Raw genomic sequence first — 23706 nt, forward strand, 5'->3', positions numbered from 1 at the left:
TTTGCATATCTATGTTATTTTTCTAACGTGATCTACTTTCCCCATTTGTTTGGTTAAAATGCTAAAAATCTGGTATCAACTCAAAAATTGTAATTTATAAATAACATGCCTCAAACAAACATAGATGTCTTCAAACCCACATGCACACCCCTTTACACAAATGACAATGAAGACTTGTTTTCTGGCTAAGCATCATACAAACCAATGACTGACTTCATTTTTCCATTTTGTTTCTGCTACTCTGAATTAGCCTTGCTATTTTTAAATCCAAATATACATATTTAACCTCTTAAATATACATTTAGAAAAAACATCAGCACAATGCCCCAAAACAAGTTTTTTTGAAAACATGACCCCAATTTACAATAAATCACACATTCAAACCTGTGATTCTTTTACACTTCTCTGTCTAAATAACTCTTCAAAAATCCCTTGCTCATAAAAATTACAAAGACAAACCTATTTCACATTCACATACGTGCTTAATACTTCCAGAGTATCCTTGGCATTGTTGCTGAATCAGTGACTAGATTAATATTTTTCCTTTAGACTTTCTTTACATCTATAGCTCATTTCAAAACATACTGGTGGGTATGTGCATAGGTTAGAGTGACTGATAAACCTCCCCCTTCTAAAAAAATTACATTAATTTCTAAATTGTCTAACCATATGCAAAACAGGCTACTTTAAATTATTTTTAGGAATTAAAAACTGAACTGTTAAGTGCCCCAAATAAATGTTTATTTTTTCCCAGAACTTTCCAGAAGATTTGATCTGCTACACTAATTAGTTATGTATGGGTTAAAGCTACAGGATCCCTAATGTTCAGCTTTCTTCTTATTTCCTTCACTAAAGGTTAAGCAGAACAATATAAAATTAGTGTTATAATATTCCATAATAAGATCATTAAAAAGTCTTTAAAAGCAAGATAAGACCTTTACTTGCTTTAAGAAATTAAGAATAAGAAGTTGCAACTTAAGGAGACCAATGTGTCTTCTAAATATCCTCCTTGGTGGAAAAAGGATTGCTGCTACTTCGCATTTATAACAACAAATACGGTACTAAAAATGAATTAAATGAAATGATAACATCATAGGACCCCTCAGGTGATTCAACAACTCCCCACTCATGGAGGGAAAGCAGACAATATTTAGAAGAGATTCATGCATTTCCATAAATAAAAGAAGGAAAGCTGTGGCAGGAGCTGAAGAAAGGTTCTATGAGAAAAGAAAATAACTAAGAGTCAATTCTGCATCTTCCTTTTAAACTACTCCTCCTTCCTGAAAAAATGGAAAGGAATGATATTTTTGAAGTCTCACACATGCACTCACCTCTTCCCTGCCTAACAAACATTAAGCCTTTCCCCTAAAAATCAGGCTTTCCCAGCAGTAACTACTGAAACACTTTTCATTAACATGTCCTTGCTGAAAATGCCAAAATCCCAAGAAAAAGCTGTGCTGGCCAGTGTAAGTGTTATGAAGAAAATATTTCCCAGTTCCTATGAGATTATCATTCATTTCTATAATTGAGCAATTTCTGAAAATAAAGTAGTGCAATAAAGGTGCTCCTTACAGAAGAGTTTAAAATGGATTCCTTCAGGAGGCACACTATATAAGATGATAATAAATTTACAGCAATAAACTGCAAGTTGATTGGTCTAAGGAGCATATTTAAAGTCATACACTCTCAACTGTCCCAATTTTGTTAGAACACGTGTAATTGAAGGAACTTTAACTTCACTATCCTGAACTTACAAAGCCGAAGTAAGACCAAATATTTTCCTTCCATGTTAGTTAATATTTTCCAAGCAAGTGGAGAGCATCTGGCATTTATCACCAGTATCTGATGTCATTTGTCTTTTATATCCAATTAAAGGTGGTTTTCTGAAATTTTTTTTCTAGAGACTCTCTCTGTTACCAAATTAAAATGATAAAGAAAGAAAACTATGCAAGATGTTGTAGGTGAATTTGCATGTATATAGATAAGCAAATTATTGTAACTCTACCACAGCTTGTTCGTTAACTGACTATCAAGGATCAAAAATCCCTCAAATACTCATCAGAAAGTTGAGAGATATGCATAAAGTGACCTAAATTTTTTTTTTTAATTTCTGGGATCCACGAGAGAAGACAGAAGCAGCAATCACTTGGAATCTTGAGTGTTATATTCAGTCTCTCCTGATGAAATCTGGCTGAGCCGTTTGCTTGATCCCCACAACTTTCGGGAAAGCTGACCTGAGCGCATCTGTTCAAAGTAATCCAGAGAAACAAAAGGAGGGGGAAGGGATAAGGTGGATAAATTAAAAAGGAACTTCAGACACCAATTCTGGAGAAGACCAGACAACAAAAGGCACTGATTAAACACAAAATTTGAGCAACAAAATTAAAAATTTGGGATGATTCTGGGGACTGACACAAAACAAAGATAAACACTGATCACTGTCTTTTCCACTTGTGGATAATTGAGAGAGACTGTCAAGCAATTTAAATCCAGTATTTAATGCATCTTAAAAATGTTCTGATTTTGTGGGAAACTGCCTATGTATGAAATCTAATTTACTACTGAAGAGTAAAAGTCAATGCTGAATAAAAAAAAAAAGTTCAAGTTCATGAAAAGTGCATTCTATTTCAAAAGAGAATTATTAGAACTGAAGAGTAAAAGGCATTTAAAAAAGAATATTTGACAATGTCCTTTAAGTGATGGCTGATTGTGCGGGGAGAGAGGAGTTCTTGTGGCAACACTGAGATAGAGTTGAAGTGCTCAATGCAAGAACCATTTAAAAAGTGTAATCTACAGTGACTATTCCATAAGGAAAGACAAGTAACAAGCAACTAAAGGCAATGTGAATTTGAATTTGTATTTTATTTTAAAATCAAATGGTATTTTGTAAAAAAAATTAATTAACTACTCAGCTCCCAGAGCTGAGATTAGCTAGTGGCAATTCTATTCTGGAGATCCCATATGGTTAAATAAAACATCCCTTGATTGCACAAGGTTGAAAAAAAAGTTTCTTATACTTAAGTGCTATGAATGAGTTTGTGTTTCCCAGTCTATCACTTTGTTGAAAAAGCCCATCAAATGCTAAGTGGAAAAAAAATCTTTCAGGCACAATAAACTGATTCATATATATTTTAGAAAATGGGGAAATGCAGGAGAAATGTGTTGTCCCCAACACATTTTTAAAACATCTGTTTACATGATATTAATCCTGCAAATAAGTTGAATTATAACTTGGAAAAATGTAGAAAAGCCTCCCCACCTATAGGAGGAGCCAGTTCTGTGAAAAAAAAAAAATGCACACTGTGGAAGTCAGGTGTGATAAAATTCACTTTTCCAAGTGTAAATCTAAGACAATTAACCACACAAGTTCCAGCTTAACGAAGAGCTTTCTTAAGACTGGAAAAATTGTTTAAAAGCTGGTGATTGTCTAAATGGCTGTCATAAAGGCATGCTAATTATAACACCAGCAGCTATTAATGAATTCTATAATAGAAAAAGTTGTCCAATTCAAAAGTCAGTGGAAGTTTCATCACTGACTTTAACCGAAGCAGGATCTGGCTCTCACTTTATCAAGAGCCTAAGCAGTCTGTTTCAGGAAAATGAACGGTATAATCCCCTAACTGGAAACATTTCTAACACACAATTAAATTAATTTAATTTATACTTTAGCACGAATCCAAAAGTCATAAGGTTCCTTTAATTTTTTTCTGATTATAACTAGGAGTACTAACTGTTTCAGTTAAAATTTACTGCAGTGTTTCATAGATTCAGAAAACCTGCTTCTATTCATAATACAACTGAAGTACTTTGACAGAGTTGTTACAAGAAGTACCAACAGCAAGACCTCTGCTTTACACACGACTAAGTAGATAGAGCTATAGATAGATGCTCTGTATTTGATATTGAGTATGCAGTACTGGCAAACGTACATCCACCATACGGAAAGTACAGAGCATGTCAGGAGACTACAAAGGCTATCTCTGTACATTTACCATTAGAGATTCTGAACAACGAAGAATAGCAATATTTAAAAAGGAAGTCAGTATACAGCAAAGTGTGTCTGGCATATACCAAACTTAAATAGCTCATCCTTTTTTGCTTCCAATTTTCTTCACGGATATTACTTCACCAAGAAGAGGCTTACAAATTAGCACATTCCAAAAATGTTACTTATTTCTAACCTCTTTCTTATTCGGATGTCAGTAATAAAAGTCTGTAGGTCCAACCGATTCTGACTGTTTCCATTAGCATTCCCTATACGCTCTTGCTTCTTACAGAGAAATCTCTATAAATAGTGTCATCTCAACAATTATTTATTCCCCATTGAAACCTGCTCTTAAATTTGCCCTGCCACAGAGGAGACTTCTTGCTCAACTGGAAAGCAGAAATAAGGGAAGTGCCCACTGTGCGGTAGATAAAGTTCTTGATGGTAGGTTTTACCTCAGCTGGCTTGCCAACACCAATGATAATCAACTTGCCATCCTCCAAGCCCACAAGGATGTGGCTGTATTCTTTGGTAACTGAAATGCAGTGAACTGGCAGTCTCATGGCTAAGGGGGAGATGCTGAGATTCAGGCTGAAATGAACAAAAACACAGAAAAATACATAAAATATTTAACTGCTATACATTATGCATAATAGGTAGAACCACACTAAAGCTGAACTTGCATAGAGTGAGTTCAGATGCATAAACTAGAGTGCCACTGAGGCCCAATTTGTTTAAATGCACTGCAATTCCAGGCACAGTGAACCCTCCACTCAGAGGTCAAGTCTCATCTCCAGAGGAGCACTTTAATAACAGGTTAGTAATTTACTAAAGGAAAACAAACAAACTTTCTACAGGAGTAGGAATAGACAGACAATCTTGCAATTGCCCCTTATTGCAGACAATGGCCAATGGTTTCTATAGCGGAGGGAAGACAGGGTTTTTAAACCAAAATCAAAACTGCATTCCATAGGATTGGTCCTGCAAGGTGCTATGCCCATCAACTCAGAGGGAAAAAATCAAGGACTAACTATTAACAGGACTGAGTCCCCAGTCTGCTGTCCAATCCTGTCCTTTCTAAAATACTAATAGAACAGAAATATATTTCTTGCTCTATTTCTATACAGCGCTTAGCAAAATGAGAGTCTTTCCTTGTACACAACTCAATGCCACACTAATGCAAATAATAAATGGTAAGTGGAACTTCACAGGTGACGAATAGGTCTGTTGGCCCCCCAATTCCAGAAAAATCCAAACAGGACCATAAAGCCCAAGGTTCTGGTATCATTTTTAATTTTTTATACAAATGGATTTTCCCATTTCAAGTAACAGCCCAATAACAAAGGAGCAACGTTCCATGCTCTCTAAGGCTAGGGACAGACATTACACATAAACCTATTTAAGTGATCAGAAATTGGTTTAAACCTGTAACAGAACAGATGTTCAGTGCACATAAACTAGTTTAAAAATGGCTGAAACCAGTTTGAGATAAACCTGGCTGAATGTAGTACCAGACTTAACTGATTTGGGTCAAACAGGTTTGTGCAATGTCTGTCCCAGACCACCTGTTGGTTAAGTTAAACCAGAATCCCCCAGCATCCTATCATATTCGTTGGGCTGGGCAGGGCTCTGTCCTCTGCTCCCTGGCAGCAGCTCTGGCACAGACTGCAGGCATCTGCCTGGCTTCCCCTTGCTCTCCACCCTTCCCGATAAACAGGGATTTCCCCTATCCCCTCTGCCTTACTGACACTCCTCAGCATTAGCTAGCATACCACATGCTGCCTACAGTCCATGTTGTGGCAAATGGGACAAAGGCAGAATCAATGGGTAGCTGGTAATGTGCCTCTGTTGTTTTCTTAATGGGGTGATAAACACTTATCAATTCCCTGCTGGGCTGAGCAGAAGGCGGGGGGGGACGACGATGACGACGACGACGACACGACACGGACAGACAACACACTATACCTCTCCCTAACTGGAGCATGCTCCTGGGGCCTGGCTACACCTCCCTGGCTCAGCACTAGAGAAGGGAAGGAAAGACTGCTCTAGCACCCCCCTGACTTCTAGCCTGAGCCACTGCAGCCATGTGCCTGCATTTCTGGGATGTCTGTACAGTTACAAACTAGTTTAGCTTAGTCAGGTTAGACTAACCTGCAAAGACTGAATCAATTCAAGCTAAAACTTTTTGAATGTCTGTCCCTAGCCCATGTCATTTTACTTAAGTCACTGTACTGGCATCTCAGTCATCCCATAGTCACCAGCCCATTACCTGTAGAGATCTCGGATGGAGAGGAATCCCTGTAGGCTGCCAGTCACAATGTATTCACCAGTCACACACATGTCTGATAGCTCCTCCTTTAGACTCTCTGAGCCCAAATACTTCCCATTCACAGAATAGAGATGTAATGCATTCTTATCCTGCGGAGATTAAGAAGAAATTTGTCCTGGAGGACTGACTGGATTAGAAATTTATTAGTTATACCATCAGCTCACTAGCAGGATTACAAACTTGGGGGTATCCTAAAGAGTGTTTCTCATGGCAGATTGTTGACTTCTGTATCTGGTATTGCTTGAGAAGCCTAACACTCAATCTGATAGCATTACTCTGGGCCTTGGTCTATAATGAAGTCATATTAATTGATATCACGTGACCAATTCCAAACTTCTAGGGAACATTCATAGTATTGATGGGAAGAACACTATTGACAGGAAAAACAACTGGAAGGAGAAGACAACACAACAGAACAATCCCTTTCTTTGTTCTTAGTCACAGCCTCAAGCACTTCTGTAATTGTCTATAGATCAAAGAATATTTTATCAGGACCCATTAAATGTCCTTCATCATAACAATGCCTCTGTCCATCTTCCTGATTTTATTTAACATGCTGACACTTGAAGTGACTTACCACTCAGATTCAAAGATGATTATACTGAGAAGCCCAGGAGAGTGAACACAGCCCTAATATGGGGAGAGGTGGAAATGAGGAGTACCCAAAACCCTACTGGAACAGAGGAATACTAGTACTGAGGAGGGAGGCAACATACAGCCCCTAGCTTGGAGAGACGGAGAAATGGAGGTCCACAAAGAACTGCCGGCATGGGGCCCATGGAATGGGAGAAGCAGAGCATACAGATCCTCTAGCAAGGGGCAACTGGAGGAAACCTTGGTATGAAGAATAGATGCACACAGAGCACCTTGACATAACGAAAGAGAATACTGGACCCTGGAATTACAACAAAAGTTTAATAAATCCCATCAATAAAAGCACCAACAGAATCCTTCTACTCTGCCATAACCCAAATACTTCAGGCTCCCCGCAGAACAAGGAGAAGAAATGGGCTGTTCAGTGTATTTTGAAGGCTAATGTTCAGACTATTATTATTAATCAGAAGCCTCTTTGCAATCCCTGGTATAATTATAGAAGCCATCATCGCAGCAGGCCTCCCTAGTTTTAGTCACAGAAGGCAGACTACACACAAATACTGAATAAGCAATAAGAATGAATTATACTGTGAATCCTAAAGCTACTGGTCTCTCTAGGTTAGGGCTGAGAAAAAGTATGGGACAGCCTGCATGAGGCTCTGCTGCAAAAACAACAGGCACATTTATGTTGAATGCTTAAAAGAAAATAGCAAAAACATTCTATAACTTTGGGTTGTAACTTGCTAAGTACCTTGAGAGTGGTCTTTCCTTCTATACTCGTGTGGACGACTATGTGTCCTTCCCAGGACACTGCCAGGTTGGGAACAGTCAGGAGGAGGGAACTCTCACAAGGTGGTCGCAGGGTTCTCATGTATTGACCCTTGCGAATAGTATGGATAATCACAGTGCCATCCTGTAAAAACAAAAAACTTAGGAGCTATTTCTTTATAGCAATACTTACGTAAGATCATTATTTGTTGTTACACTGTAGGCAGCACACAAACTTTACATAAGGTCGTTACACTGCAGGCAGCAGAGTTTGAAATTACCAGAATGAAGCAGCAACATGCTGACACGATATCCAATTTCTTCTTTATACAAAAGGTTAAAAGAAGAAATCAGGGAACAGCAACATTTTTTTGGTATCACACTGATCCCAATAATAAAAATCATTACTTCCAAAAAAAAGAAAAAACCTGAAGCAACTTACCCTGCCTCCTGACACCACCATGTCCAGTTCAGTGCTGATGCCAACACTCAGTACCTCATCTGTATGTCCATAGAGAATCTGTAAGGGTTTAGGTGCGAGGCCTATAGGAACTCCTCCCTGATACAAGCATAAATAATACAATTACAGATTCTCTTATAGCTGAGGGACACATACTAGGCATCTTCAACACAGCTGATGTAGGACTTTGTTCTCATTTTCTTTCTACTAAATTAGCAGCTCTATTTGTACCTCGAATGACTGAATCACAGCTGTCTAACCAACGGCCTGTGGACCACATGCAGTCTGTGAAGGGTTAATTTGCAATCACTGGGCTCCCACCCAACCACTGCTCCTCCCATTGCTCTGGTGGTGGCAGCAGCTGGTGTCTCCAGGCTCCCCTTCCTGCCACTGGCTTCCATTTCCTGCCCCAGCCCTTGTGGGTCTTGGCCAGTCTCCATGAATACTGTGGGGTGGTGACAATGTGGGGCTGGAGCTGCAATCTGAGCTGCAATCTGCTCCCGGCATGCCCTTGCCTGCACAACCAGCCCCACACTGTCATCACCCCATGATCCCAGCCCCACCCCTGCCTGCCCGTCTTGTTCCCAGGTGCCACTCCCTGTCCCCCCACAGCCCTATCTCAGCTGTCCAGCTGAGTGGGGAGCAGAACCACTTAGGGAGTTTTGGTGAGTTGTTGTGCAGGGTGAGGTGAGGGTGGTGCTGACCCAGCCTGCAACAGCTCACCAAAACTCCCTTTGTGGCCCTCAGGCCCCCAAAATTGCCCACCCCTGCCTTAGGGATTCACATGACTCTGGGCATATTATCAGATATCTAGTACAGGCAGGAAAGGAGCCCACCAATACAGGAGGATTAGAGTATTAAACCTTGGGAATGGGCTGGGTGGTATAGTGGGGTGAAGATGCCCACCGTCTCCTATGCGCCACTCGGGGAAGATACATTTCAATGTAGTGAACTGACATTAAATATTTTGATTTCAGGAACTTTAAAATGTTAATTTTAATTTTTATAATGTTATCATTTCTGAACTAATTTTTTACAGAGTTCTGATTTTACAAAATAATTTGTAATTTCAATGTTGCAACCTGATTTGGGACAAAAATAACTGTTGAAAGTTTGGGATTTCCTGTGGAACAGAAATTGCTCGTTTTATTCAGCTCTAGGAAGAAAGATTTCTATAAGTGAAAACTTAACCTTTTTCTTTCTGGCCTTGGCAACTTTGACACAAAATATTTTGCTCCTGAAAACTGCAAACTATGTTCTTACAATGTATAACATACACCACACATGAGAAATCCTGCTCAGAAAGAACAGGATTCATCTTTCAAGTCATTCGTCTGTCAAGACTGTCTGGTTATCATAGAATCATTGAAACAGGGCTGGAAAGGACATTGGTAGGTCATCTAGGCCAGTGGTTCTCAATCTTTTTCCTACCAGGACCCAGGTCCAAAGGTTCATGGGCTGTCCCAACCTACACCCTGCTGGCCCTGCCAGTGGCACCACCCACAGTCCCCACCCCACTGCCCATGCTTGTGCCCCTCACTCCCAACCTGCAGCCCCCTCTTCCCTTAGCCCTGCTGGTGCCCCTCACCCCTGACCCGCAACCCCTGCCCCTCCCCAGCCCTGCCAGTGCCCCTGCCCCTCTCTCCCGACCTGCAGCTCCCCGTCCCCCTAGCCTTGCCAGTTCCCCTCACTCCCAACCTGCAGTTCCCTGCCCCACCCATCCCTGCCGAAGGGGCCCCCAGCTGCTCCTGTCCTGCTCAGGCTGAAGCATGGTGGCTGTGGCAGTGCCAGCTCATGCAGGTGGTAGTGCAGCAAGCTGGAGGAAGGAGGAGGGGAGGACTGTGGCAGCCTCTGGGGCTGCAATGCTGCACCAGGCAGCCAGATCACAGCTCATTCCACCTTCCACCCACTGTGCAGCATCTCCCAGCCACCCCGCCCTCATAAGCATCCAGCTCTGCCTTGCAGCTCTCCCCTGCCTCCTTCCCCCTGCCACTCTGCCCTGCCACAATCTCCATGCTTTCCCAGGACTAGCATTTCTCAATCCATGAGTTGCAACCCTCTGAAACCTTCTTGTGACCTACTTTTGGGTTGCAACTCATGGGTTGAGAAATGCTGATCTTGTCCAACCATCTGCTCAAGGAGGATCATCCCCATCTAAAGCACCCCAGTCAAGTGTTTGTCCTAAAACCTTTGCAAACAACTTTCTTGTACAACTACCAGGCAGAATGCCCCAAAACATCAAGATCACTCTAACTTGCCACAGATAAAGCGGGGGCAGGGAAGGGCACTGTTTATGTCCTGCCATTGCAAACACAGGAATAGTTTGTTAAAATACACCCTAGAGATCAACAGAAGAGGAGCATGACCCTGCTCCAAAGTTGGCAAAAATCCCCACAGTCAGCCTGACCGTGGGGTGAAATTCCTTCCTGATCCCAAACATGGCAATCAATCTGAGCAGAGGAGCAAGACCCTCTAACTATAAGGTGCAAGGGTACACAGATTTATCATGCATCAGCTGTTCCATGGTAACTACCCACTTGTACACTCCTACCCTATAGTACATCAAAGTTAACCTGTGCTCTTAGCTGTGTTTTACTTTAGCTTACAACCTATGTTCAGTCTTTCCTGCATTACTCCCTTGTAGGTTCACTGTTTAAATAAGAACCTGCCATCTCTTTCTATGTTTCAGTCTATAATGCACGGGCATATAATGCATGCATAGTAGCTTAAGTTGGCATACTGAAAACCTTGCCATTTTTAAAACCACAAATCAGTTATTAAAGTAAGATACTTGTTTAGTGTCAAGGAGAAAGGATGCTGCTGCTCTCATTAATAATTCTTGGGGTACAAGATAGAATTTCCCACTGAGTAAATGCAAATATGGATATCTGCATTGTGTGGTCAGTATATTAGCAATCAGGAACTAACACATTCTAATCCTCTCTGACAAACAGTATGGGTCTCGACATGTCACCTTCTTCAGCTCTCCTATTTGTAAAATAGCAATAATATTTTCTTACTTGCAGGGTTGTTATATGACGTGAATAGAATCACTGAATTTATAATTTGCAATGGGCTCCCTAAAGCATGACAAAGAAAGCAAATGAATGATCAGCCTTAATGGAATACTACTGTATCTGTGAATTTACAGAACTGGTACAGTGGTAAAGTAAGCACGAAGGAAGAAAGCTGTCAAAAGGTAGCTTCTAGTAGTATTTAGGAGCAACCCACCTGTTGAATTATTTGCCATATCATACATGTAGTGTCTCTGGAACCAGAAATTAAATGGATCCCACAGAAATCTATAGCCAAGCAGGTCACAATATCTACAAAGGAAAGGAAACAGTTGAAATGCAAAATTAAGGTAAAAGTTTTATCAGCATTTAAAACTAGTTTTACATATAGTAGCCATGAGCTGCTGCATACCGTGCCAGCAGTGAGCGAATAGAAACAAAACTGCAAACTCCACAGCATGAGCACTGCATAAATTTTGACAACTGAAAAAGATGTATATTGGGCTTTGTAAAAAAGCTCCAGCCTGGAATAAAAAACCATTAAATATAAATCATTAAGCTATCCAACAGTTTGTTTTTAATTGAAATGGTCCTATCAATATTTGTACAGTATTTCCATTAGTTCTGACTGAACCTACAAAAGGCAGTTATAAAAATAAAAGAAATTAGCAAATTCTTATATACAACATATCTTGTAATTCCTGTGTGTTCAACCTGCCTTGTTCAAACACACTGGCCTAGTATTTCTTATACCAAAATGAGCCTTGTAATGCTCAAAGCATTAAACCTACACACTACAAAACTTTTATACGTTTTAATTTCATAAATTAAAACTAAGACCTAACTTACCCATGTGTCTGATATGCTGTCCTATCAGTTTGCCTTTTGTAAGCGATGTCACTCTGATACTATTGTCCCAATGTCCTCCACTAAACAGCAACTTTGCATCATGGGACACTGCAAATAGTTTGGAGGTGATCTCTAGCCCTGGAGCAAAAGGGCCACTCATGCTACGCTGGGTTCTACAAATAAATTTTATCGTTAAGATGTGCCCTCTGATAATATTATGATCTGTCACATGCTTATAAACAAACAAAAGCAACCAGTAAATAACCAACACACAAAAACAGTAGGAGTGAAAACATGGTGCCACTGGGCGTTTCTACACGTGCAATTAATGTGACTGAATACACTCAGGCTCAATTTGAACCTGGATAAACTAATCCCAATATCATTGTCTATGTATGTGTTTAAGCGCAGTAATTTACTGCGCTGCTGGATACTACTTGTATCTGACAGGACTATCCAGCAGCGCAATAAATTAGTCTACTGTGCCCTAATTGTCACACATGTGCAGACATTGATGCTTTACTTCACAGGAAATTAGTCTGCTGTGCAGTAAAGCATCATGTGTAAACACACCCACTAATTTCAGTAGCAAAAATCTAATTCCTTTCATGGAGGGCAGGAATTTACTATCTTTCTTTTCATAGATTTCATAGACATTAGGGCTGGATGGGACCTCAGAAGATCATTGAGTCCAGCCTCCTGCCCCATGGACAAGTCGTCAGCTGGGGTCAAAGGATCCCAGCAAGATAAACGTCCAAATGTCTCTTAAAGGAGTCCACAGTAGGTGCTTGCACCACCTCTGGAGGCAGTCTGTTCCAGGCCTCAGACAGTAAAGAAGTTCTTCCTTCTGTCCAGTCTGAAACAGTTTTGGAGGAGTTTGTGACCATTTGACCTTGTTGCCCCTTGAGGCGCTCTGGTGTAAGAGGCGTTCCCTCAGATCCTGATCCTTTTCATGATATTTTACCTGAATTAAGGTTCTGAATTGAGATAACTGTGATTTATATAGTGTGTACACAGCATACAGTGTGATTTACTGAAAAAAGGAGCAAAGTTACCAAACGTGTTAAAAAGAAACATCATCTTTTCATGGGGGAAAAAAAAAAAAAATATTTTCTTTTTTGTCTTTTAAGGAGTTCTCCTGTAAAAAAATACTAAAAATGGCAATTACTTATTCAGGAGGTCTGTTTCTCATGTGTGTTCAGTCATTTTGGTTATTTAAAAGACAACAACTTTAATTACCCTTCACTCTTGTTAGTACTATAAAGCTGAGGCCCTCTCTACACGTTACAGGTATTGCACAACTGACTAGTTAACTGCACAATTACCTGGAGATCAGCTACATCTGCAAAGTGGGAGTTTCCTTACATCCTCAGGGTGGGAGGACTACCTCTGCAGTGATCCTCTAGTCCAGGGAGTTTCCCTGCACCTTTGGGCAGGGAGATCACTTGTGTAGCAATCCTCCAGCCCCAGTGTTTTCCCTCCCTGTACCCTGAGGGCAGGGAAATTGCTGCAATGGGGCTCCTCCAGCCCTGGGGGTATGTGGGGCAACCCCATGGCTTGGAGCCTCTCAACTGGGGTACATGAGGTTCCCAGCTATGAAAGCCTGCTTCTTGTCAATGAAGGGGGAACCTGAGATCAGGCTCCCCTTGCACTGACAATAGGGCACTGTAACAGGGTAGCCTTTTCACCAGGTCTATGCCGACTGCCCATCTCTCTCTCGAGTAACCTCTTGCCTTGTTCGCCTGTTACACCTTGATAGAAAAAATATGAAAATTGTTACTAAGGCAGGAGGCTACCCATTTTCTTCACCCTCCTGATCACCAGGGCCTTAGTACACGTTCCAGCCTCCCCTTTACATGTCCCATGCCTTCCAGATGTTTCTTCAGCAGTTGGCACAGGGACCCGAGCTCTAGAGCCTCACATAGGACTCTCATTCCCCACCAGAGCTTGTGGTCCCAGCACCCCCACACTGGGTTCTCTCACTTCTCTCTCTCAGCCCCTTCACCAGAGCCACTACTCTCGCCTCTCTCCAGGCCACTATGCCCCCTCTCAGGGCCTCTTCACTACGCCCCCTCTCCGGGCCACTACTCTGGGGAGCTTCCCTCTGGCTCCCCTTCTGCAGCCACAGGACTATGGTGAGCCTGGGTGCTGCCCAGGGTCCCTCCTCCTGACCCGGGCCCTGCCTCGGAGCTCACCTGGAGTCTGGGCTCCCCTTGTCCGGCCTTATTTCCACCAGGGATGTGGGGCCGGGGTTAGGAGGCACCCCATACTCACCTTTCACTGGGGAGCTAACTGGCCTGGCATTTCCTGGGGGCTCCCACGTCACCAGGCGCCCCACCAGGCCACCCGTCCCTGGCAGGGTGCAGTTTTAGGTCTTACCCAGGATGAAGAGCCTCCAAGCCTTCCTCCTAGCTCCTGCTCTAACCTCCAGAATGCTGCACGCCACAGTGGAGCTGCATGGTGATGCTCCCTCAGCTGTAAGCAGCCAACTGCTGGCTGGACTATGTTTGAGAATGGCTGCCCTCATCGGGCACCTGGCAGCTGCCTGCCTCAGCCCTTAAAGTGGTAGGCACCCAAAAGGTGCCCTGCCACAGGCACAATGGGATCTAATGCACGGTCCCACAATTGCTCCTGCTATGCATGTGTGGTTTGGCAGGAGGCGTGACTATGAATCACACATTAACTCCCATTGCGCCTTTACCTGCATGTGTACAGGGGGCCTAAGAGAAAGAAATAGTGGTCACTCTCATCCTTGACCCAATACCAACAAATGACTTTGTTAAATTCCAGTCACTTATCTTGTGCAGAACTGGTAAGTGCAATAGAGGCTGCACACACGTCACTAAAGGCATTGCTGAACATGAAAATGTAAGAACCGACACCCTGAACAGGCCAGAGATCCATCTAGCCTCACATCCTGTCTCCAATGGTAGCAAGTACCCAATGCTTTAGATAAGAACATAAGGCAACAATGGAACAGCACATGTATAACTAAGGGCAAGTTTGCAGAATCCTTATTATGGATTATAATGCATGGGAAGGAATGAGCCCAGCTTGACTCACAGTTCAGGGAGACTTCGCAAGGTTGACAAATAGGAAAAAATACATTTTAATGGCAAACCTGACTGAGAACAAAGGCGGAATTGTATGACATCTTGCAATGTCATTTGCACTGTTTTTGGAACAGGACTGTGAATTAATATTAGGGAATGTACAATTCTTCAAAAAATATTCAATATACTCTGGGAGCTAACTTGTTAAATAACATTTCAACAAATAGAAGGGGTGCTATCAAATCACTATCAAACTATTATTCTAGTATCTATCTTCAAAATATTTTGTTATAGTGGATGTCCACTACAGCACATTTTGTCCTCTTTACTTACTTAGGGTTTGTCACAGTTGTATCTTTGAGAAATGTAAAATAGTTAGAGATATTTCTATCATAAGGTAGCCACCCATGGGTTCCAACAATGTAATTTAGGCTTACGGTTACCTGAAAAAGTTTGAAAGAAATAAATTAAATTGTGTATTTGTGAAAAACATTCTTCTTGGTACATCTTTCTCAATAAGAGAGCTTACATATGAGCAAACATAGGCCCCTTGAGAGTTCACCTCCTAATCAATCATGCTCATAGTTGTGGATAACACGATGGTAGGATGAAGCATTACTGTTCATCTTTTTGTATTTTTTCCCTTTTTTCTCAGTAATCAGTGGTTGCAATTCTGATTTATGCTGCATATACTGCTGACACAGAACAGTATATGTTCTAGATTAGCACGCGAGATGCAGCCTTGAAAGAAGGCTTATGATTTACATATGTATTTCACAGCCATTTAATTCTTGCGTTTTCTTTTCTTTGAAAATCAGTTGTAATAACTAGCATTTAAAGTTATGACAAATTTAAGATACTCCCAATAACATTTTTGTTCCTAAATCAGTGTGAAAATAATCTCATTTGAATGCACTGCAGTACTTTTTCAGCAACCTGAAAGAAACAGAACCAAATCTTTAGATACACATGTGCAAATCCTAACTAATATAAGTACAAGTCATACATGTGTGTACTTAATTTGGTCTATGCAAATGTGAGTGAAGGAAGACAAGACAATCGGAAAATGCTCAGATGCTACAGGAAGGAGAGTAGTTACAAAAATCTAAATACAGAAAGTAACAACTTATTTATTCCCAACATCATCAGGATCAGGAACATTACTGTACCCATACTTTTATCAATACAAAATTTAATTTTAGGAACAATGCAGTCATGTGTAATGCACATAAATCAGAATAGATTTCCAATGATAAAAATTAAGGATCATAGAATCATAGAAAATTAGGGCTGGAAGGAACCTCAGGAAGTCATCTAGTCCAACCCCCCACTCAAAGGCTCTTACAGGAGTAAAGACTGCACTGCAGCTATTAAGACTCCAATATAACAGTTTAGAAAAACAAGAGAGTTGACATAGTTTCACAGTTGGTAGGGTTGGAAGAGACCTGAGCAGATCATCAAGTTCGACCCCCTGCCATGGCAGGAAAGAGTACTGGGGTCAAATGACACTGGCGAGGTGTTCATCCAGCCTCCTTTTAAAGACCCCCAGGGCACCACTTCTCTTGGAAGCTGGTTCTAAATCCTAGTCGCTCTGACAGTGAAGTAGCGCCTCCTGATGTCTAGTCTGAATCTACCCTCTGCTATCTTGCAACCGTTATTTCTTGTCACTCCTGGTAATGCTCAGGGGAACAGGGACTCCCCCAATGCCTGCTGGTCCCCCCCTGACCAGTTTGTGAACGGCCACTAGATCCCCGCTCAGCCTTCTCTTGTGGAGCCTGAACAGGTTCAGGTCCCTTAGCCTCTCCTCACAGGGCCTGCCCTGCTGACTCCTGATCATGCGGGTGGCACTACTCTGGACCCTCCCCATGCTGTCCACATCCCTCCTGAAGTGCGGTGCCCAGAACTGGACGCAGTACTCTAACTGCAGCCTGACCAGTGTTGCATAGAGGGGGAGGATCACCTCCTTGGACCTGCTTGAGATGCATCTGTGGATGCATGACAAGGTATGGCTGGCCTTCCTGATCGCTTCCCCACAGTCAGCCCATGTTCATTTTGGCATCAATAATGACTCCAAGATCCTTTTCTGCCTCTGCACTGACGAGAAGGGAGTTCCCCAGTGTGTAGGTCTGCAGCAAATTTGAACAGGGTGCTTTTTACGCCCTCGTCCAAGTTGCTGACGAAGATGTTGATCAGTGCGGGCCCGAGGATCGAGCCCTGTGGAACCCCACTGCCCACATCCCTCCAGGTCGAAAATGACCCGTCTACCACCACTCTCTGGGTTAGGCCCTCCAGCCAACTAGTGATTCATTTGACTGTGTAGGTGTCAAAGCCACAGTCCCCTAGTTTTTTAATGAGAATGGGGTAAGAGACAGTGTCGAAAGCCTTCCTGAAGTCCAGAAACACTACCCCTGCGTCTAAGGATTTTGTGACCTGGCCATAGAAGGCCACCAGGTTGGTCCGACAGGACCTGCCTCTAATGAACGCGTGTTGGTTGCCCCTAAGCATAACCTCCCCTGCTGGCCCCTCGCGGGCATGCACCAGGATAATTTTCTCAAAAAGCTTCCCTAGGACCAAGGTAAGACTAACAGGCCTATAGTTTCCTGGGTCCTCCTCCCTCCCTTTTTTGAAAATGGGAATCACATTTGACCTTTTCCAGTCATGCTGCAGTAGAGTATGGATCAAGTTGGTTATTTACATTGCTGAGGAGGTACCTTGATTTAACACCTTGTCTATGTCTTATATTTCTTTTTGATTAATGTCATTTCACACTACAGACACTCAGCTTATAACTTTGTCCTTACCTTAGGACAAGTGGGCACTTCTCAGATATAGGAATGATGGTTTCTCTATAACTTAGAAAAAATCATTATTCAGGAATTTCTAATGAAATCTGATTGCCCAGCATTTCACTTCTGACTCACCAAGATCTCCGGGCTCCCCTGAGACATAAAGGAACGTGATTGGTTTCTAGGGACAGCCGCCTTCACAATGGGAACACCATCACTGATTCCCTAAGAAAAATGACAGTTTCAGCTGGCAAACATCGAGAGATGGTACAGATAATTCAGTGACTTACTAGAAACAGGAAAAAACCCACTAAATTATAGTACTGGGTATAGGTACACGTATATCTAAAATGGCTGCATTTTGCCACTAATATCAGAGGGTGAAATTCTAACCCTATTTAAGTCAGTGGGAGTTCTGTCACTGAAATCAATGGGCCAGGATTTCATACATGACTTTGTCCAACCACAGGGCAGTCACTTAAGAAGCAGGGAGACATGTCTAGGGATGCAAAAAATGATTAAAAGAATAGCATTTAGATGGTCAAAATAAGCGTTACATAACTACTGTAAGATGAGAGCCAGTAACTTGTGGCATTCAACACTTATAAACTCATTACAAAGGAAAAACTGATTCCATATGGATATACTATATTCTTTAAATTGTTGGTTTATGACCTTTTATTCAGTATAGCAACAAGTTTCAGAACAGACATAGAAGACATGTGCTGTGCCTGTCAACTTATACCTCAATGAAAAATGACTTAAGCTCAGGGAGATGCTGGAAAAGATTCAGGGTGGCAGTATCGCTTTTGGTCAGCTTCTGCACCACTTCTTCTGCAGATAATCTAGGAGGATGAGGTTCCTAGGAAAAAATACAGTCAAAATTATACAAGATCTTTAATAGGTTTATTCAAGTCACATAGGATATGTCTACAAGGAACAAAGCAGCACTATGCCAAGATATCATGTACTAACTCAGTGGGTGCTAGCTCAGGAACTAAAGGCAGGATAGCTGTGTTATTGTGCCATGTTTATTAGCTTCTGGTTAGTACTTTCATAGACATTAGGGCTGGAAGGGACCTCGGAAGATCATCGAGTCCAGCCCCCTGCCCAAAGGGCAGGAAGTCAGCTGGGGTCATAGGATCCCAGCAAGGTAAGCATCCAGTTTGCTCTTGAAGGTGTTCAATGTAGGCGCTTGAACCACCTCCGGTGGCAGGCTGTTCCAGACCTTGGGGGCTCGGACAGTAAAGAAATTATTCCTTATGTCCAGCCTGAAACAGTCTTGTAGTAGTTTATGACCATTCAACCTAGTCGTCATCCTTTGGGGCGCTCTGGTGAACAAACGTTCCCCCAGATACTGGTGGTCACCCCTGATAAACTTATAGGTGGCCACCAGATCACCCCTGAGCCTGCGCTTTTCCAGGCTAAAGAGCCCCAGGGCTCTCAGCCTGTCATCGTAGGGTCTGCTTCCCTGACCTCTGATCACACACGTGGCTCTTCTCTGGACTCTCTCAAGCTTCTCCACATCCTTTTTGAATTGTGGAGCCCAAAACTGGACGCAGTACTCCAGCTGCGGCCTCACTTAGCCTGATGACTAATACTTCTTAGCTTGTGCGCCATGCTACAGTAACACAATTGTACTGCTTCTGGTTGTGGAAAAAGTGCACACTAGGCTAGTGAGAAATCTCTCTCTGCATGATGCTGCCTTGTGCCATGGGGTATGGACAGGTGTTTACTTTCAGCTCTGCAAATTTCCCTAAAGAGAAGCCAAGGGAGGGAGGTGTACAAGCATTCCAGCCCTGTGGCTAGACAGCAATAGAGCTGCCTCAAAGGTGAGCTCTTTAATTAAGGTGAAGCTGCTCCCCTGCTCTTCTTTGCCCCCATGGCAAACAAGATGTCTCCAGCCTGCCTCTGCCTCCCATCACCTGCACAGCTCTAGGTATCCAGGAGGCAATGCAGCTGGACCTGCCTGAGGAATGGCAGAATACCCCTGCTGCTCAGTGTATCCTTCCAAGTTACCCCAGAGGGATGCAAAGGGGCAGAAGGCAGATGGGCCTGGGCTGGAGCTGTCCTGGAGCCCTGGGGAGAATGCCCCACCCCTACCTGGTCACCTCTAAATAGCTGATTGTCAGGATGGGCAGGAGGTGCATTCGCCTATGGTTCAAACTATCCTGGACCCCTTTTTGTGCTAGGAGAAAGACTTGTAGCCAAGCAAACACACCCATAAGTTATTCAGGGTGAGGCAAGAATGTTGACCTTTCCTACACACACATGGATACACCTATTTTAGTTATTTCAAAAGTTGAAGTGTTCAGGGAGAATTTTCAAAGGCTCCTAAGTGACTCTGGAGTCTAATTCCTATTTTAAAGAGTGACATAGATTCTCAAGTGCTTAAAATTCATTAAAGGTTAACAGGAGTTTGGTCCTCAAGGGTACTTGCCTCCTACTGCCAGGGATGGATATGGAGATTTACCTTTAGCAGCTGACAGGGTGTTTGTCCAAAATTGTTAATCATCCCTTCTAAGGCTTTCCTTTCTTTCTCATCTGTTAAAGCATCCAAATCCACAGCTCCTGGAATCATAATCAGAATGATGGAGGGTAGTAAAAAGAGAAAAAAAATCAAACCACAACACTATCTATACATAATTCACTGAGGAAAAAGATGTGAAACAAATGTAGAAAACTGAACATTATTTTTAACACCATCATCCTTTCCCCAATAGAAAATTTCCAATGACAGCCTATGTATTTAGTCTTCTAAAGATTTCATTCTGCCAATATTCTGCATATAGAATTTCTAATAAAATCAATACATGCTTTGATTATAGAATCTGGTTCTGGAAAAATTTAACTTTTATCTATTTAAGGTATGTAAAACAACCCAGCATACACATTTTTCATTAAATATATCTTTTAGGTTTACCTTCTAAAACTTGTAAATTGTAAATTACTATGAGTAGACCAGAAAAAAAAAATCCAGTTTCTCAATACACTATATTTTTTAAACAAGCTGAAGGAACATCAGCAATCCCTAAATAAGTGCTGAAGAGGTTTTTTTTAATTAAAGATTCACATTCCCTTATCGGAACATCAAATATTCTAGATGTGATGAATTTGCAAAATACTCTGCTATACTTCTGTTAATTCTGTCCTTTTTACCATATGCTACATTACTAAATGTACATAGATACATTTCTTTCCAGATATTTCTCAGTAAACCACAAATATGACAGTAATGTCAAGGAAAAAGCACAAGGCTTTGTACCTTCATAACTACAATAATAGAATACATTGAGTGCCTCCACTGCAGCTGGTCCCCTCTGCTTGTAGCCAAAAATTAGATCTATCCATTCATGGAGATGAGCAGAGACGTACTCAGACTCCTAAGAGAAAGAATTTATGACAGCAATTGAAATAAAATCCTGGGCATACTATTCCTTTTTTTTTTTTTTTTTTTTAAAGGTACGCACTGTCTTCTGGGTGTCCCTACTGATGTTAAACACACAAAAAAAGATTTAAACATGCCCCAAAAGTGTACGTATGCCAACAGGTTGCAAAGACATAGAATATGCATGTCTGTTTACCCTAGTTAATATGAAGTAAGGGGAACAGTTTAACATAGCAAAGGATTATAACTGAGAGTAATTGTGTGAAATTGAGAAAAGAAAAAATTAGAAAGATTATCAGTAAATTTTCTAATATTAACTATGAACAGTAGAATAATCTTCACAACAGTGGCAAAAAGTTCACCACTTTATATATGATTTCCTAAATAAAACAACAAACTCCCTTACAATAAGATCTTAGAAACTTTGCTTTTTTCCCTTTTGGGTTGAGTTCAGAAGAGTGTGGTGCCACATACCGCAGTCAGCTGCTCTGCACACTGCAAGGTAGCAGAATGGGGGGTTTTTTTGGACCCCTGGATATCCAGGGGTCCAAAAACCTGTGCAAAATAAAAGTGGAGGGGCGCACGCAGCACGTGCAACTCGGAACTGGAGCCTGGCTGGCCAGTGTCATACTCCAGTTGCCAGCCAGGCTTCGAGTGAAAGGAGCACCACTCCTGCAGCCAGCCCCAGGACCCAAGTAACGCTGCTGGGGCCAGCCCAGTGCTGGCTCCAGACTACCTTACCCCACCCAGGGTAACTGGCTGCACATCAGAGAGCTTGTGGCACAGATGTTCCCGGGGGACAACTAGCAGTGGCACAAGGTGCCCCACTGCTAGTTGTCCTCGGGGAACCAAAACGTCCACACTTGTGTGGATGTGGCCTTGGAGGGCATTACACTCACAGCATTTTGAACTGTAAATTCAAACACTACTTCTAGGTAACCAACTCCTTTTCAGGTCTTCTTCCTAGAGAGTTTAGAATTCATGAATGTTTTTGTATTAACAACGTTAGGGAATTCAGATCTACTTGTTCATAAAGCAATATACAGATTAAATCAACTGTCATACAGCTTTCCCTCACAAAATTGTTATTGAGAAATGGAAACTGGTACGTGACACATCACAGTACAGTTCTAATTCTGCTCCCACTATCTTAAGTTAGCCATTGTGATACCAAGTACTATATTTCTGTTTCTTGGTACTTAAATCCAAAGAAATCAACTTATCCTTTGTCTTACCAGTGCCTTCCTGTGTTTACAAATGAAATCTTCAGGTGAATGGGCCCATTTGGGGAGAATAACATCATTCACTACTTCTTTGGAGATCTGTAACTGACCCAAGTTAAAACCTAGGAAGTCAAAATGAGACAACTTAGTTTAAAACTCATGACAATGTTTCAAATACCTTAATCATTATAAAGAGATTAAAAAGGTAGATTTATCTCCTGTACTAGGTGTTATATTCGAGACACATGGAAGGAAATCAAAGTGCTTCAGAGAAAGATAGTGCTCTTAATAGTATCAGAGGGACAGTTTTGCTCTGAAGTTTTTAAACAGGTATATGATATCTGGTAAAATTTTCAAAACTATGTAAATAACTTAGGAACTTAAATCACAATGTTAAAAGTGACTAATTAATTTAGGTTGCAGGTCTGCAAACACTTAATGCTGATTGTTCATGGACTTCATGGCTCTTAAAGATTTTACTCCAAAGCTGTAATGGGCTTTACATGCCAGTCTTAAAACTGTTGTTTTTCTTTAACAGCATAAACGCAATACAAATCCTTCTTGTAAACTGGCCTCTGGGAAATGAGACATCAAGCATGATTTTTTTTCCTAGCTAATAAGTGAAGTGAAAAAATAACAAAAAAAGTATAAGTCTCCTACCAATATGCAGGAAAACTGTTTTTCAATAAACATAGTTTACAGAATGTAACAGCTTTTATTTCTTCTAAAAAAACTTGGAACCTTAGACTTCTGTAAATTCCAGTTATTTTAGAACACTTCTGAAAATGCTAGTTAGCATTGATTCTACAGACCCACCAAAAACAAATAAAAGATCCTATATAATTTAAGAATGCCCTTGTTCTTTCACAAAAGAAAAAAGACAGGGGAAGCAAGTTATCCAGGATCAATGCAGTTTAAATTGTAAATATTTTAAAAACGTAACGGTTTTGTTCTTTTGTTAACCAAATGTTACTACTTTTAGCCATCCTGACATTTTTTCTCCAAATTTGAAATCACATGATTAAACAGTGGCTTAACATAACTGATATCTCAGTAAATGATTAAAAGATAGCATAATCTTGAGAACAGTTTTCCTGAGTACATTGAAACAGGTTGCAACAATTCTTAATAGAGAAGCATGAGAGGTATAGTCTACATAATTCGTTCCAAAAATTCTGTTCACCATTTTGATTCTGTAAAAACTCTGGGAAGTAGAAGAACTCTGGAATGAGCTCCTTCACATCATTTGGGTTGTCC

General features: G+C 41.5%; 1 protein-coding gene across 1 annotated transcript in view; it reads right to left on the bottom strand.

Moving 5' to 3' along the window:
• Positions 1 to 2094: 2094 nt before the first annotated feature.
• The window catches only part of NBEAL1 (neurobeachin like 1), a 135972-nt gene continuing 114360 nt past the window's right edge, over positions 2095 to 23706 (bottom strand). Inside the window, 14 exon segments of the mRNA XM_014516902.2 lie at positions 2095 to 2244; positions 4441 to 4576; positions 6255 to 6403; positions 7660 to 7821; positions 8119 to 8235; positions 11368 to 11462; positions 12000 to 12172; positions 15386 to 15495; positions 17974 to 18063; positions 18584 to 18700; positions 20312 to 20409; positions 21104 to 21221; positions 22462 to 22571; positions 23633 to 23706. The exon segment at positions 23633 to 23706 is cut by the window's right edge and continues 18 nt beyond it. Coding sequence (XP_014372388.2) covers positions 2143 to 2244; positions 4441 to 4576; positions 6255 to 6403; positions 7660 to 7821; positions 8119 to 8235; positions 11368 to 11462; positions 12000 to 12172; positions 15386 to 15495; positions 17974 to 18063; positions 18584 to 18700; positions 20312 to 20409; positions 21104 to 21221; positions 22462 to 22571; positions 23633 to 23706 — 1651 coding nt within the window. The 3' untranslated portion in view covers positions 2095 to 2142.

The sequence above is a fragment of the Alligator sinensis genome, unplaced genomic scaffold (genome assembly GCF_000455745.1).
Source record: "Alligator sinensis unplaced genomic scaffold, ASM45574v1 scaffold755_2, whole genome shotgun sequence".
In the NCBI taxonomy this organism is placed as follows: Eukaryota; Metazoa; Chordata; order Crocodylia; family Alligatoridae; genus Alligator; species Alligator sinensis.